Genomic DNA, 18,036 nt, shown 5'->3' on the forward strand with positions numbered 1-18,036 from the left:
CATAAAAAGTGTACCTCGTGATTAATTTTTATGTTACATGAATTGATAATACTTTCCTGTCGCTGTTAAATTTCTTAATGGTTCTTTGATTATTTTGTTGAAAAAATGATTGCATCTACTATGACTTCTATATAGATAAACGTTCGTTACCACCATTTATTCCGATAACGATCTTCTCAGATGCAGTATTCTATTAACACATCGGTTGCCACTGTGTAAAACATAATAACCCTGGAGGGAAATCACTTTTTTCCATCTATTGACATACCTTGACTATAGGAATACATTTTTTAACATGTTTTGCATAAATTACATGTTCTGGTTACTTTTTATTGTTATTCACAAATAAACAAAGTCACCAAAAAAATATTTAAGCAGCTTTATATGTAATTAGCAGTTGTATATGTCATTCATGTATGAATGACGTGGCAGACAGTATATCAAATCCATCGAGTCTTCGAAATAAAGTATTGAATACTGGAAAAGGGTATTGACGTCTTAAATTATAATGTTTAGACTACGTATTTTTCTGTAAATTCAAATTCTTAGGAACATAGAAAAACAGAATTACGAAAATGAACCGTTTTTACTGGCAAACATAAAAAGCATTACACTTTGCAATTAAATATTTTCAAACTTATCATATATGCATAGAAATCCGCAGTCTGATAACGTCCTATGTTGTAATTTAAAAACATAACACCTATAACATTGATTTCATTTTATTTATGAAACGTATGGCATTGTGTCACAAATACGTGACGTCGGTAATGGACCCGTTAAACATGAAACATTTATGTGAAGCTTCTTCGCTTGAAGAAGAAAAAGTATATCTAAGTATATGTACTAAAGGTATAATACCGACTAATGTTTATTCACATAAAAACATGCTTCTAGAAAATACATACGAATGTTTTTGCATTAAAAAACTCTTCTATAAAGAAGAGATGCTTAAAAAACATGCGTACGATGTACATAGCTAACACTCCATTCAATCGGTGAAGGTCGACAAAATATAACACGTATATTCCATTATTGATATCCTTTTATAAACATGGTATCAAAGAAGTGTGAATGCGGAGCATAGAAACTTTCTGGAGCAAATGTATATACAAACGAAATCAGAAACCTTGGAAATTCAGAGGAAACAAGTTTAAGGCAAAATTATTACAAAGTGTATATTCATCTTTTTTATAATATTGAAGGTGTATATTAATTTATTGACTCGCAAGATATTGCAATACGATAGTATGGGACTCTTGACGAAAATTTTCAACTCAATTTGATAAATATACGTAAGTGTTATTTATGTTTTTTAAATATAAATTAAATATTACTTTTCTATTATCAATCGTTTACTTTAAAGTAAACGTAGACGTAGAATAAGCATCAACATTTTTGTTTCCTTAATAAATTATTAACGATAAAGTAGTTACATCGATTATAGTTAAGATATAAATCATATGACAAAGGATTAAATGGTTTATTTCATTATTGCGACTCAAACAAATATTTAAACTTTGATTTTTCGTAAACTACCCTGCGTTGTCAAGTTTTGCGTGATATTTCTGTTCCTTTCAAGTATGAAATACGCTCAACGCAATACTTTCAATGTAGGTTGAGCCTAAATAAGTAAAATTACAATAACTTGACTAAGACTTTGTCATTTAAATGTTAATAAATCCATTTATATGCAGCTGAAAACTTCTATAACGTGAATTACTTCGTTCTTTATATTTTTCTTGTTACTTAAAAAATCTGTAGAACTGTCGTTATTTAGAAATTTTGCAGCCACACCTCGTAATGGAATTATTTCGTTCGCTGAATGTTTACTTAAAATTTGTTAGTGTCCAAGTATTATTTATATGTAAATTTACCATCTCGTTGAATCTGATAGCCCCCGACAAACTCTATCAATTCTATATTTAAACACATTTATATTCTTCTTTTTTTTTAGCATAAAAAAGTTTCACACTTTCATTTTTCACATACTGCACATTAAATTCAATCTTCACAGTACACAAACTTCCAATATATTCTTCATAACTACAACAATAACTACATAAATCCAGAAATTAAAACCAAAACACAATTTTTATTTCACGAAAGCACTCATGTTTTATTTAAATAAACAAATTTTCCACTTGTCTTGTCTATTAAATCCAATTCAGACAATCAAAGAGTTCGCGGTTGTTCAAGCTTCAACAATACAACATTCTACACAAATGTTTCATTTCCGAAACAAAAATCGTTACGAAAGTATTCCCAACACGGAAACCCACAGCAATTTCATCAAATTTTCACCGGAACAGGGCCAACCGCGCACAACAAAATCCAAAAATGAATATTCGATCAGCCGCGCGAGGGTTAATTCATAGTCCAAAACACAGCGCTAATTTTCTATTAATAGCGAACAGTTCCATTGACACAGCGTCAATAATAATACAGCCGCGAATCGATAATCGCGGATTATACAATATTCGGTGGCTCTCTATGGCTCGGCACAATTTACTTGAACCCGCGTTTTCGTCGTGTCGAGGTTTCAATTATTACTAAATACGACTGGCCGGACATCTTCAATGGCCTCCTCGTTTCGACAGGGATCAGCAAACAGCCTCGCGATCGAATGTCAATAAAGATACCCCGTCAATGATATCAACATCCCATTCGATATCTCGTTCGGTAAAGCGAGAGCACACACACGTACATATGTGCACACATACACACAGGGGGAGTGAGGGAGAGAGAGAGAGAGATGCGAAGCACGATATCCAAGTGCATTTAATAAGACCGCCCGCCACCTTATTGCCCCTTGTTCCGCGTGTTATAGCGGGCCAGACACGTCACCGTCTGGAATCGAAGTGTGGATAATAAAGTGAAAGACGAGCGGAATCTGGGCCACGCGGGGAAATACCGTCGAAAAATTCCGAATATCATCTAACTCACGTGCCAAACATTATTGATCCTTTCGGAGCCGGCGACTTAAGCCCACCCATTCAATTTTTCTTTTCGCCGCGCAGAAACCGCGGAAAGACGTACATCCGCATACGAAAAATTTTCAATTGAATCGCTTCCGACGTGTTTGACGTTCCCACGTCACTTTTATTCTATCCGTCTCCCGCCGGTCTTCACGAATGCAAGGCGCAGTTAACAAGAGACGCGGATATCGCGCGCCGCTGCCTATCAAACGTGACGTTTATTAAAAATCTCCAGCGCGGTTGCGAGCGTTTCCAGTCTCTTGAATGTTATGCTTGTATTGTCGATGCGATGCAATGGGACGATAAAGGAATTACGACGTCGGTTTCGATGAACGTTGGGATATCAAAGGATCGATTTGTGTTTGGTTTTGATGCGCGCTACGCGTGAAACGGTGCTTTTGCGTATGCGAGATTTTTTGGGATCTTGTTAACCTGTTAACTGTGGAATTTAATTACAAAAATCTCTGGTAATGCTCGCAATGAAATTGAAGAATGAAGTGTATACTCGTCTAACGCCGGCCAAGTGCACTTATAATATTCTACTGCACTTATATAACTCTAACGAAAAGTTAAAGCAAAACGAAGAAGAATTACATGTCCATCTACAAAATTAATAATTTATTAATATCATCAATATCATTTATTAGTATCATTTTAATTTTAAGATGATATGTATACTCATCGAACGCAGTTAACTGGCTAACACGTCGAATATCGTACAATGTCATACAGCAAAATACACAAAATGGAGAAAATATAATATTAAATCATTGGATTGAATTGCACTATATTATTATTGCACGTTCACCCAGCTGAATGCCACCGCATTGGGTAGAATTATTTATGATATAGAAACATTTTCAAATAGTCATCGTTTAATTGAGTGAATTATAATAATTCGATCTGATTGGGGGTTAGCGGTGACCTCCATGACACTCAAAGTGTTAAATTGTTATGGATGTTACTTGTAATGTGAACTGTGAATATAGACTTTATTCTGAGTTTAAGAAGTGAAATACAGTGAAGATCTTGTAAAATATAGGTGATGCGTGAGACACAATAGCATAGTAGTATAGTAGCAGACGCAAAATTTAGCAACAAAAATTGTATTTTATTACAAAAACTGTAAATTCTATTTTGAACGAATATTATGTGATATTTGCGTTAAAAATTTATATAAGTAAATGTATAAATGAAGTATACATTTCGCAAAGGACTTAATAATTTGAACAGTATGTATTAAAAATTCATTAAAAATTTTAATCGTCCTCAGCCTCTTATTTAACCAAAAGTTAAAACACATTAAACAATAAATCATCAGTAATGTTCAAATGAAAATTTAAAAACGACAAGAGAACATATTAACAGCTTCAGGAAGGAAAACTTCTAAATTCCTAAAATTCTTCGCTTGTTCCTCTGCAGCTGGTGAAGCTGCAAGTTAGCTCGAATCCAGTGCACATCGTTGGCAAGCAAGTTAGCTGGAACCGTGCACAATTAGACACCTGCGCGGTCACGCAGACATCGCTTGTAATTTGAGTCATTATCTCTCGTCTTTGATGCCAGTGGCCGCCCGACGGCACAAAGGTGGTTACGTTTTCCACAATAGAAAGACCGTGCTCGTGTCCCATCGAATTGAAGATAAGATAAGGGAGGGATCGGGACCGCTGGTGGTAGCCAGCGAGAATTAGCCGATTCCCTGGTGAGCGTGCATGTTTCACCGAGCGATTCGAGATTTTGACCTTAACCTTCATCCCGCGGCTAACCCCGATCCGGCTTCCCCTAAGATTAACGACGCCCCTTCCTTTGAACTCGAAATCCTCGTCGAGATAAGGCTGATAATACAGTCGAGTGGCAAAAAAGCTATTTAACTTTTTCGAAATACGGCTGAGTTGGCTTTCACCAACTGCTGGCTGTTGACGTAATGACAAACGACGGACTGCCGTGCGATAAGGGCCCTCAGAAACTAGGTGACTAGATTAACCCTTCTCGGTTTGGAGTGTTCCCGGTTTTTCAACCCGGAACTTGCAATGAAGTTAGTTAATTCAGATGCAGTTTTAATGCAGCGCTTTTTTGTAATTCATTTGATAACTTTAGAGGAACCGTTACACCGCCGTGTGTAAGTTTTTACTATTACATGCAGGGATTTCGTAACGTGTAGAAATAAATTTTGGAGATGGTTTTAGCACATGGAAAGAATAGAGATATTTACATGTGCTTTATTATCTTTTTCTCTTTTATTGTCTTAGTCATCAAAATATAGTATTCTGCAGGTTAATTCGATAGCTTGGGTAGTGTTTTCAGTACCAATTTTAACATATAAATACTCATTTACTAATGAGTCCTTAGATTGACTGATTAAAACATCAATTAAGATCTCAACTAGCTTTCAAGTTACGGCAAATTTGATTGTTCACAGACTCTACTGAACACTCATCACTTCTATTACCGAATCTGTTGACAATTTCCAAACCTGCACCTGCCCAAACAATCCACCATAAGGTCCCACGCGAAACCAAATAAACTCTCTCCGTATATATTTCACACATCAATATTTGTCACCTGTTTTTCTAAACCAGTTTTAAAGCAAGCTAACCTACAAAGAATCTACAATTCCTAAACCCCTACCTCTCTGCGCGGCATTCATCAGAAACACCTTTACCTAACCAAACAAGCCACGCATCTCTGAAGCAACTCAATATTTCCAGACATCTCCCAAACCCACTCAAACTCAATCAAACTAAAAACAGTCAACAATTCCCAAAAGCTAACTCCACACACAGTTCCCCATAACCTCACACGCCGAGCAACCAAGAAACCACGGTACCCGTCACTGCTCGTTCCCATCGCCTAGAAGCTCATCCATACCTTCCCAAAGCGACTGTGTATGCCGCAACGGGCCACGGAACAATAATCGAACGTGGCACAGTTTCTTCCATCGGAACTATCGGTGAAGCAGCGCGGAACGCGCGAGGCATCCGGTGCGAGCGGAATAAAATTACCCCGTGCGCGGTGCACCCTCGAGATAGAAACACATGGCGAAGGGTGGAAGAGGGTAGCAGGTTGCAATCGAGCACCGCAACCCCCACGGAATCGATGAAGGGTCCAACGAGAGTGTGCGAAGGGAGGAGAAAAGTTGGAAAAGCTACTGTTGGCGAAGAGAAAGGAAAGCAGGCGAGATAAATCTGTTTCCAGGCGAAGATCATCGAAATTCCGAAGACGTAGTGGCAGTCGGGCGTGCGCACGTATTGGGACGGGGAACCCCGAAAGCAGATGGGGATTGATTGGCTCGTGTCTCCCCGGCGCCAGTGTAAAGGCGGCCCTCGCCGAGTCCCGGGGTTACAAAGGGTCTTATGCACGCGCGCACGCAATCACGCACACGCCTGCCGGGTAAACACGGGCCGCTCGGTTACTTGTCGCGTCGATACATCGCGCGTCTAACGTCACGCGCGGTCTTGTGTACCAACGTACACGAGGAGATCACTTGATGGCTAGCCTGAGAAAGGCGGATTGATCAGTTTCCATTTTTCCTTGCAGAATTTTCTGGTGGTTTTACTTTTTAATCTCTGGTATCTTCGGTGACTAATTTAATGTTTGTCAATACGGTTACACGTAACCAGTCGAAAATATAACATTGTGAACTAGAAGGACACCTTTTGCTCCTGTGTCGTAGCGCTAGACATCAAGTCATCTACCAACTGTAGTGCTAGATCACTTGATGGTTAGGCTGAGGAATTCGGCTGATTGATCATCAAATGAATTTTAATTTTTTCTTATATAATTTTGTGTTGGTTTTATTTCCTAAGTACCAACAGTTTCGATCACTAATTTTCTATTCGTCAATATGATTAGATGTAATTAATCAAAACTTTAGATTGTACGCTAGAAAGATATCCATTGCCCCTGTATTGTTCTGTTCGACATCAAGTCGTGTCCTAACAGTACTTGCATGGGGTGATGTTTGTGCACATCACGTGAGATTCTGACCCGCGCGCAGTGTAGATGGGTACATTCTTGTTCGGAAGTTATTGAACGTTTTATTGAATTGTAGAGTGTTTGATTTTGATTGTAATGAAGACGCTTATTGGTTTTAAGAAATGTTCGGTTGTGTAAGGAGATTTTTGAAAAATGAATAATATTCCAGTGTTTTAGGTTAATGACAATATGGTAGCGAAATATATAGCTTAAATATCGAAAGATTGTTTAGAAGGTGTAGAAAATATTAAAGAAATGAAATTAATGAAATGACGTCAAATGTGAAACATTAAATCGATAGAAAAACTGTGCGATGAATTAAAGTGAAGAATATAATAATGTAAAAAACCTGCAATTAGGGCTACAGAATATTTAAAAAATAGAAAAATATTATTCTATGTATATTAGCAAACTAATTATTAGAATGCCAAAATTAATAAAAATGTTACTGTAAGTATATGGAGGATATTTGTGCTTTAATAATATTGTATCCACAATTAATACAAGAATTGAATTCCAGCATCGTCCATCAGTCGCCAATTGATTTCATGCAGCAAAATTCTAAAGTTCGATAGTTACTATTAAATTTCGTCTAATGCATTAATATGTGAAATATTTAAATAAAATACTTTTGTTCCTCAGTTTATATGCGATTTCTCGTCCAGTCACATTCGGAAAACATCGTCTGTAGCTCATTAGAAAATATTAAGTATTTCCAGTGAAAAACTTTTGGAGTGCAAAGAATTAAAGTTTTTAAAAATCATTTTAAAATAACAATAAAATAATATTTCACAAAATTTTCTTCATCTTCAAATTTGTTAAATACATTTCTAATCACTAATGTTTCTCGGTGAAATCATCATCCTCAACGGTCCGAATCATCATCTTCGATCTATACCGAATTTCGGTAATCATATAATGACTTTCGAGCATGAGTGTACACAATGCGGGCGTTTAGAGAGGCACGTGCAAAAGTACACACTGCATGTACACAGCGATACGAACGCGTACGTTTCTGCAAGGCCCAGCCACGGAAACATAGATACGTGTACGCACGGTAATTCATACTGGAGCGGCTCATACACACTTCATAGAGGGCCGTACACGTGTGCGGGACGTTGTAGAGTCGTATAGATCATAAGAGACGCATGTGAGAGGGGGGTGTACGCACACGACGCCATACATCAACCGTGCGAGAACGTACGCGATAAACCTGGCGCGAGTACGCGCGCGCGAGCGTGCGCACGCCTGTATTTTAAGTACACGGTACCCTAATTCTGGACACAAACGTCCGGCACGAGTGTTACGAACAAGCTGTATCGAGCACTAGCTATTGTTGCGGGTATTATTTGCCACTAATCAAAACGGTTGAAAGCGTGCGCGATGAGGGAATCGGAACGGGAGAGAATTTGAATGCGTGCAGTGGCTGCAAAGTTGGATAATTAGATATTTGGGAAAGGGAACAGAGCGCCAACTGTGATGATCTTGAAATATTATATATTATTAGTCCCTTATTCTACGATTTATTTCACAACTATGATCGATAGAATCACTCTATCATTAATAATTTATTGATAAGAAGAGACAAATTCTAGGCATATTCCATGTCTACGTTTACTCTAAAGTATAACTGTTAACAGAAGAATAATATTTAATTTGAATCCATAAGAATTGAGTAATATTTATGTTTGTTAAATTTTGTTTAAAATCTTCACCACGAGTCTGGCACGTTATTACAAGGCAAGAGAAAAATTTTATATTCTTCTTAGTCCGATCATTATCTTCTGTTTTTACTTATTTTCAGTATTAACACAGTTCTCATACATTTTGTGAAATAGAAATAAAAGATAGAAATATTTTTCTCTAGTAATTTTGTTTACTAAATGTCTTGAAGTTACGATTTCGGATAACTCTTTCTCGAAGATTTTCATTGTACTTTAACTAAAATATTTTTGACAATATGTATTCAATTATGTATGTATTGTTTTAGGGTTCAGAATTTCCAGTTGAAGTTCATGATAAAGAAATGAATACTTATGAATTGTAATCACCAATTTGTAATATGATGCTTGTCAGATTAAGATACTATTAGACAGTAGGTAGGTTGACTGTTAATTAGAAAATTCCTAGAGATCAAAATTACGCACCAAATTATTACTAATTAAATTATATTACATTGAGATCACTCGTTAACCCGTTAAGCGTGGAGTTCAGTTTCATAAATCTCTTATTGCGTGCGCAATAAAATCAAATAATCAAGTGTATACTCGTCAAATGTAGGCCAAATACACTTGTAACAAATTCTAATGAAAGACTAAAGCGAAACGAAGAAGAATTACATGTTTATTTGAAAAAATCAGTGATTTATCCTTGAAAAAGTTAGCACCATTTAGAGTTTTAAGATGACGTGTGTACTCGTCAAACGCGGTTAACTAGTTAACCCTTTCGAGACAAAAATCATGTTGACCAGCGCAATTAACCGAAGGCTGGGCAGCATGGTAGCCTATCCGGTCGGTCTGATTGCGGACCTGCTCCGCCACCACGCCCTGACCCACGCGATTTTCAAGATATCCGACACACGAGCCACGGTAGGGTCGCTAGACGCTAAGGGGTCAACCAACTCCGACCCCTCGTCGTTGGCTCTACCCTTCACGCCGCCTCGATACAAGCCTTACCGAAACTTTCCTCCGCGGCTGACGTGTACTTAAATAGCCGGCGAGTAGATCGAAATAGAAACTTACCCGTGCGGAGATCGCCGACGAATCGGTCGTCGAGTCCTCGTCCAATGAGCCGCGGTGATTCATCTGAAACAAAACCACGGACGCTTGTTAGATCGGTCCCATGCCCCGCGGGGATTTCGAGCCACCGCGCAGGGTGAAGTGGGAGCACGTGAGCGAGGGGAGCGATGGAACTTGTCGAGTGAACCTGTGTATTTGTGGTTGCGAGCAGGAATGCCCTAAGTCGTGTGTTTTCTGCTTTTGCAGATCGTTGTTGGTAATTTTTGTTCATCGATGAACTGGTAGTAGTTTTTCATGTTCGTGTGCAGTTGGGAGATGACTCGATGTCTAGTGGAACGGCATAGGGGCAAGAGGTGTTCTGGTTTACAGTTTTATAGCTTTGATTGGTTACGTGTAATCGTATCGACGAATAGTTAATTAATGATTGAAAATATTGGAAATGGGTGATGAAATAATAAAACAGTATATATTTTTCAGTGTGACTTTATTATAACGGCTTTGAAAAACACGTCTAGCTCTTTCAAGTTCTCGAATGCGAATGACTCGGAACATCCAAAAGTAAGTTGGGGTCCGCTTTTCTTTACAAGACGCCTATCCTCGACTTTACTAGCGCCTTTGTTTAGACTAAAGATGTATGAACGTTGGGCATTTTTGCTTTTGCTAGCTTAGCATTAGTAATAATTCAACAGAAAATATGACGAGTTAAGAAATAAAGTAAACAGGAACTTGGGTGAGGAAAAATGAAAACTGATCGACCAGTCGACTTTCTCAGTCTAGCCATTAAGTTATCTCCTAGCAGTACATCCAATTCTGTATTTACATGAGAGATAGGGTAATTCTGGGTGAGTCGGCTTTATCAGGATGGCTCTTCCGATCTCGTTTAGATTAGATTGTCAAATATTTGTGTATATTTTTTACACTAATACAGATATTTCGTTGTTGTGAGTTTTGTGAAAATTTGAACAAAATTTCAAGATACTCATTATAGTCCCTAATTGAATATACAAATAAAATGTTAGTCAAATTTTTATATCATTTAGCAAGAAAAATTGAAGATCCTAGGTAAATCACGAAGAGATAGGATTTTCGAAAGTCCTTTAATGGTCCATATTACCGGCAGAGGGTTAAATATCAATGATATTTACGATGTAATACTTCCTTTAACCTGTTAACTATGGAATTTAGTTTCCGAAATCTCGTTTTCCGCGCAATAAAATCAAACAATGAAGTGTGTACTTGTCAAATGCAGGACGAATGCATTTAGGGTATATTGTAATGAAAAACTAACGAAAAGCAAAGAAGAATTACATGTTTATCTGAAAAAATAAAGAATTTATTGTTGAAAGAATTATATACTATCATTTGAAGCTTTAAGATGACGTGCATATTCACCAAATACGTATAACTGATTAAAAAAGTGGACCATCTCTCTTCAATTTACCCTACATTTCGTGTTAACACTCTCATTGATCAAGTCCAATGGCCCTTTATGCAATAGACATCCATTGAAAAACAGGAAAATTTTGTATAATAAACTTTTAATTTACCGGAACTAAGCGTCCACTTAACATTTAGAACTATCGAGCATTTAATAGATTATTTTCAGTTTCTTTAGACATTCAGTGTAATATTCAAATGAAACTATTTATTTTCAAGATCATTTTGAATATTTTATGCTTTTAAGATATCAGTAACTGTGAAACAAAAAAATAGGAAGCGATTTTGATTGATACGGTAGTTCTAGTGTTAATACACTGTAGTTATATAGAACTGTGCATTCGAATCACGTGTGATACATGGGTGTACAAGTTTCTATGTTCAATAAATCACGTATGAATCATGGACAGTGAACGTGTTAAAAATACTCTGTATCTATAGAAAAATAAAGATTAGTTGCAGACCTAAGGAATCAGTAAAGTAATACAATGAATCATATGGAAATTCGTGTTAGAATTTAGACGATTAGTTAAATATATTAATTAAACCAAATCATAGGGAAAGAAAATAAATTTTTTTCTAACTCGTAGTAAATCAAACAAGCCAAACAACAAAAAAAGTTCGTGTAAAGATAGAATTAGATGTATTAGGTTATTACAAAAGTTTCATTTGTTTTAGTACTACATAATGAATACACGATACTTTACGGTTTATGTCATTTGATTGAATTAAGCACAATCCATTCCGATTTGTGGCCTTTCTCTTTTCTTCAGAACCTACAAAATCTCATTATTCAATAGTTTCTGACTGAATATTGCGAACAGAATACGAAAGAAACTTATGGGACAGTCTAATACAGGTATATCTTCTTTGGAAACAAGAAATTTGTTTAGCATTTTTTTTAAAAAAGACACTGACTTGATAGATTTTCTAAAACAGAAATTGCTTTACTATATCTTTCTAATATGAAAATGTCAATTGTATTTTGTTGATCTCTACTGAAGTGCAAACTAGTTTTATAAAAGTAATCTACATTGTTTTACAACTCAATTTATTGCAGTTGGAAGATTTATTTATTGGTGACCGACAATAAATTCCGATATCTTTGTATATTTTGAAGGGGAAACCTTTTTTCTCGAACAAAAATATAAATTTTATTTTGTAACTTTTGACTGAGCTTGTCAAAGATTAAATTTACGTTGCATTGCCATTTAGTCGCTTATTTATGGTTGCAAAGCAGAATGCCATAAGTTACGTCTCTTTCATTTCAAAATCTAGGTGGAAGTTTCATTTATCAAAGAATGATAGTAGATCTCGATATATATCCTTGTATCCAGTTTTTGGGAAACAAAAACTGTTTTAACATATCTTTCTCGTCTGAAAATATAGGCTCTATTTTATAGGTCTCGATTGAGATCTAAACTGAAGATTTCCAAAAATGTGACTTCCATTGTTTTGCCGTGTAATCATGGATGTATATTCGTAATATAAATGAGATCCGTTGCAAGTATAGACATTCTAGTTCTAGTTCTAAGAACTTAGTTGTGACTCATTGCAAACGTACGTATGTAACCGTGATTAACGAGAAGTCGCTTGCGGTAAGCATTGCTACTTTACTGTTCCACGAAACTAATAATAACGCGAAGATACTGAGCGTAACTTAGCCTATTTATGTTTGTTAACTCTGTTTGGAAACGTTTTTATTCATGAGAAATTGTGTATACACCGCAAAATGGATATTTCTTTGATTCACCTTCGTTTCATGATTAACAATTAGTTCGTGGCAAAGAACCTTTGAACTGATCCATTTTAAGTACTGTTTACGTCTACTAATTACAAACAATTCAATTATCTTAAAAAGCAGTTGGTTAAAAATTTTCATATGGAAAACAATTCACTTAGGTAATTTGCAGAATTTTTTTATGATTGTCTTTCTTTGAATTTTTATGAATTCTTATGAGCTTTTTCTGAATTTTGTAGTAACCTTCGTCAGTTTCTAAAATTATCAGATTTAATCAAATCGAATACGTAGACACAAAAATTCTGATTAATTATTTCGAATATTGTACAGGATTAAAAATATTGATAGGTTGCAAAATTCAATCAAACGGAATTTCCGTTAAATTGAGAGAAATACTGCTAGAACAATTGTTTTACGGAGTCCATTCATTAATCCAATTTCCAATAGCTGGGAATTATACATTTAATTAGTTTGTTATAAATTCTATATTTCAATTTATAAAAACCTTTGTCGATCAAAGAGCTATGTTTACGTATACTTGTAATACACAATATTATTATTAATTGGCGTAATATGCTGTATTCGATTCGATACACTTGTGTCAACTTGGTTTTAATGAATACATTCCTTCTTTGAAAAATTCGAAACGTTTAGAATTAATATATTCTAAACACGTCGTTATTCTAACTACTGTTTCGAGTTTATCACGCACTTATTTTGCAAATCAATACTGCACTGTTCTGTTGCTTTGTTTACATTTTGAACGGTTTTTGCGACATTATTTCCAAGTTTAAATTCATATAAGAAAATTGCACGAACGGAAATTAAACGATGCAAAAAATTAGTTATTATGCTCAATTCGAAAGAACATGTTTGCAAAAAGTTACTCTGATAACCGACACTGAAACTGTTTAAAAGGTTATATGAAAAACATAGAAATAACAGTAACGGGAGTACAAACATTTATGTTTAAGAAAAATTCGACATTTCATATTACATGACCTAATATTTACTTACTACTAAAGGACTGAGTATGAGATTATCGTGACGCATGAATCGAAGTTGACCATAATTCTTATGACGCGTTATCTGCGGAATGATACTGTCCCTTCCTGCTGTGTAGTCAAGGATCCCCGTTTTGAGAGTCGAATTTCTGTGAACAGAAACACTCGTCGGACTAGGAGTCATGTTTCAACAACCGGTGACTAGTCAGAGGATCTCGAGTATTCTGCTGGAAATTCGAGAGAACTATGACTGAAAAAAGGGAAAGATAAAATACGCGGGTAGCAACTATACTAACTTCGTTTTTGCTTTCGTTTATTTATTGTTTCGAACACTGGGAGCAGCGCGCTGAAGTTCCTCAGACTTCCTCGGATGTCCACAGTCGACAAAGATTGCACTTCGATAGCCTAGCCGATGGAAATTTTCTTTTTTCGAACGGGAGAGAGGAAAGTTTATACACAACTGGAGTTCAAACGATCGATGCACTCGAGCCTTCTTCATAAGGAAAAGAAATATTAGAAATGAAATGTTCGGAAATTTGTGATTCTTTCGAAAAATTGGAAGTTTGACAGAGTTAGTGAAATTTATTATATATAATAATTGATATCAAGTGCAATCGGTATTTTGTAAGTTAATCTTTGGAATGTATTGTAAAATTATACTATTAGATATTATGTATCATTATACTATTATATACTATTAGAATTACACTACTCGAACAAATAAATGTTCTTATGTAAGTATTTTTCAATAGAACATTTTTCTATTGGAAGATCTTCAAGCACTCTTTTTGAGAGTTGTAATTTCGAAGACATATAAAATTCTCGACTTTAATTACTTGTTGTAAGTTAACTATGAATGTTATTTAAATGTCTCTTGTAGAAAATGATTCTATAAAACATTCAAAATAACATAAAATATATTTTTATGGTGTTAGAAACACGTAGATGTGTTTAATAATATTATCTGTTTGATAACTTTAGAGTAATACAAGATTTACCTTTCTGACTAAAGTCAACCAACAAGCATTAATTATCCACGTTTACCCAAGTTCCTGTAATATATTACAATACTCTATAACAGTAACTTGTTAAACTTTGGTGATGTAAAACTTGTTACGAAGCATTGTTTGCTACGAATAATAGTTGCATTGACACATATCTCATTATCAGAATTTCCAAACACATAAAAAGTATTCCATTAAGTATATTATCTATGCTGCTTACTTTTTTTCAACGAATGTTCCACTCTTTGAATTTCGTTCTCCTTCTCATATTTATCATTGCTTGCCCCTTTCCCGCTTTATTTAATTCTCACTTTCATTTTCCTCTTTACAATATCCGTAACCCAACATTATTCAGCACAGCTGTGATTTCAATCTTGAAATGTAAATAAAGTCTAATTAATTTTGCGATTTAAAAGAATGATTAACTCGTGAAATTAATTCAACGAACGAACGCACCGACAAATATTTGCAGGACCAATCACCTTTTGAATTGCTAATATTTTCCCAACGGCATTACATGCATTAATAAACAGCTTTATTATTTATAATACTATGTAGATTCGTTTTATATTTCATTCTATATTCATTATTCTTATTCGTTTGACAAGTGAAGCTTAATTCTTTGAAACATAATTAAATTATCATGCAATAAAAGAAATATTAATAACAATTTCATATTGTAGAATTATACTCAATAAATTCATGAATTTATGGATAAATGCAAGCAACGAAGCAAATAAATGTCACAACAACTACTGTCAATTCCAAACAACCCAATATTCTCTAGAAACGGACTAATCTCGAAGCTAAAAACAATCTGCCCCGCAATAATAGTAGCTCATGTGCTTTATTCACCTGTATGTGAAACCACTGGTATTATGTCATTCACCATACATCGCATTATTAAGACACTGCCATTTACTGTTACATTGTACCAGTATCCTGTCCCCCATACAGTCAATACATTATATCGACAATACTATTGGTATCGGTATTATTGCGCGTACATCACCTGCTATGTGCGCGCGTACGGGTGTGCCAGTACACTGGAGGTCCCAATTTTGGACGTGAACTAAAATACACGTGCACATGTGGCACATGAAACGTGTACTAAGAAATTAAGGATCCGTGTTCGTATTACACGTGTACACATGGTATATGAAACGTGTATTAAAAAATTAAGGATCCGTGTTCGTATTACACGTGTACACATGGTATATGAAACATGTATTAAAGAATTAAATATCCGTATTTATGGGCTCACATTTACATAAAAGGATATTTAATAGTAGAAATACCAGTCATTTTGACTGGTGTTGGTATTTTTGTTTCGTAATTATTGATGTCTTAAAAGCACTGAAGATTCGAAATGATTTTGAAAATAAATAGTTTCATTTGAATATTACAATGAATGTCTGAAGGAACTGAAAATAATGTATTGTTATAATTTTTATAGAGATTACATATTAATCGTATTAAACACACGGTAGTTCTAGCGTTAATAATTGTTTTAACACTTCACCGGCCGGTCGCGTAAAAATACCCGTTTAGACTTTGTTGTAGATTTAAGTCGTTTGTAAGTTATTGATCATAACAATTATCAATTCCTTTATAAATTTATACTAATATTGCTAACAACAATAGCTCACATTGAAAACGATAAGAAAATATTGATAAAAACGAAAGTTACTCTTTCTACAGACTCACAAAATATTACCAACGATAATTTTCTAACTTAACCATCAGCCCATTAAGTATTAAGATCAGGAAATGACAGAAACTTTGCTGATCATGGGACGATACCAAATGTATTTCACAAAACAAATTAGTTAACTCGTTAATTAAAAACGGATTCATCTACCACGCATCAGTTTACATAACGTAAAATAAGAATGCACAGGTCACGCAGAACAGCGAGCTCCTCTCATCGAAGTCGTTGCTCATTCAAGAGATGTCCCGCGATTACGACAACGCTCGACGGAATTCATCGGCGAAGAAATCGCGGGGACGCGCAACCGATATACAATCGACGGAAGTCGTTCTCGGGGGTTTGAGAGTTCGGAATAGTTTCCGAAGAAACCTGCAAAACTGACACCACCGCAGGTATGTAGGGGCGAACTGGCGCAGAGGAACCGACAACTACGACGAACAGAAGGGAACCGCCTCGCCGCCGTTTCACCGGGGCTTGTACACACTGTTAATTCGGTAGCTACGTCACGGACGTCAAGAATGTTCCGGAATTCTATTCGAAGTATTCGGTATATAGGATCGAAGAGAGGGAAAGAGGGGGACAGGGGTGGCGGCAGCCGCGATCTGAGGATTTTTGGTGCGGCGATCTCTCCCCTGACTGGCATTCAATCGATTCCGATTCCCGTGAATTTACCAAACCTCTTCGACTATTAGTGTCTATTCGTTGCCAGCGAATCGCTTCGAAAGATTGAACGAGGGAACGTCGCACGGGCGCTCTCTTGTCTCGAAAGCGCATTACTCGCGTGCCCTGGAAACGGTTTCGATCGCCGAACCTCTTCCCCATACATACGTATGCCCTCATGAAAATGCACTCTCCCTTGATCCGATGGAACAATGCTGGAATACGCTCGATTCGGACCGTGGCTTTTTGCTGTGTGCACGGTGTCGCGGGTGTAGCTTGATGAGGATAAAGGTTTGGGTTAGGGGATTGTCCTGTTTCACCGAGGAAACAGTTCGTTGTGATTAACATTGCTGCGGTTCTCGGTTTGTCGGTGTTGTTGGGAGATCATTTGTTAGATAGGCTGATCGATCAGTTTTCATTGTTTTCTTAACTAATTTTCAGTTGTCTTTATTTCATAATTACTAATGTTTTCGATCGCTAACTTGCTATTTGTCGATATGGTTATACGTAACCAATCAAAACTATAAAATTGTGAACTAGAAGTCCTTTCCCAAATGTACGCTGAACATTTTGTTACAGAAAAATTAAGACGTGTACGTATTAGTACGAATATTTTTGTAGATTTTTTCAATTCAAAGACATTTTTGGAAAATTTTAAATGTTAACCTCTTGTTATGCAAACTGAATTATACAAACTGAAATTAACAAAAATAAATGAATTTAAATTCTCTTGGATTCAAATTAAATATTATATTTCTGTTATCAATTCTCACACTTTAAAGTAAATGTGA

The 18,036-nt window shown here is 35.8% G+C and overlaps 1 protein-coding gene across 6 annotated transcripts in view; it reads right to left on the bottom strand.

The window, feature by feature from the left end:
* Positions 1 to 18,036, bottom strand: part of LOC116430042 (uncharacterized) — a 600,329-nt gene that overhangs the window by 416,122 nt on the left and 166,171 nt on the right. For 5 of the 6 annotated variants that reach the window (XM_076372489.1, XM_076372483.1, XM_076372482.1 and 2 more), the window contains one exon: positions 9,692 to 9,754. The exons of the other annotated variant lie outside the window; for it this stretch is intronic. In XM_076372489.1, coding sequence (XP_076228604.1) covers positions 9,692 to 9,754 — 63 coding nt within the window. The remainder of the gene's footprint in view (positions 1 to 9,691; positions 9,755 to 18,036) is intronic. 6 annotated transcript variants of the gene reach the window in all.

This window comes from Nomia melanderi, chromosome 1 (genome assembly GCF_051020985.1).
Source record: "Nomia melanderi isolate GNS246 chromosome 1, iyNomMela1, whole genome shotgun sequence".
NCBI lineage: Eukaryota > Metazoa > Arthropoda > Insecta > Hymenoptera > Halictidae > Nomia > Nomia melanderi.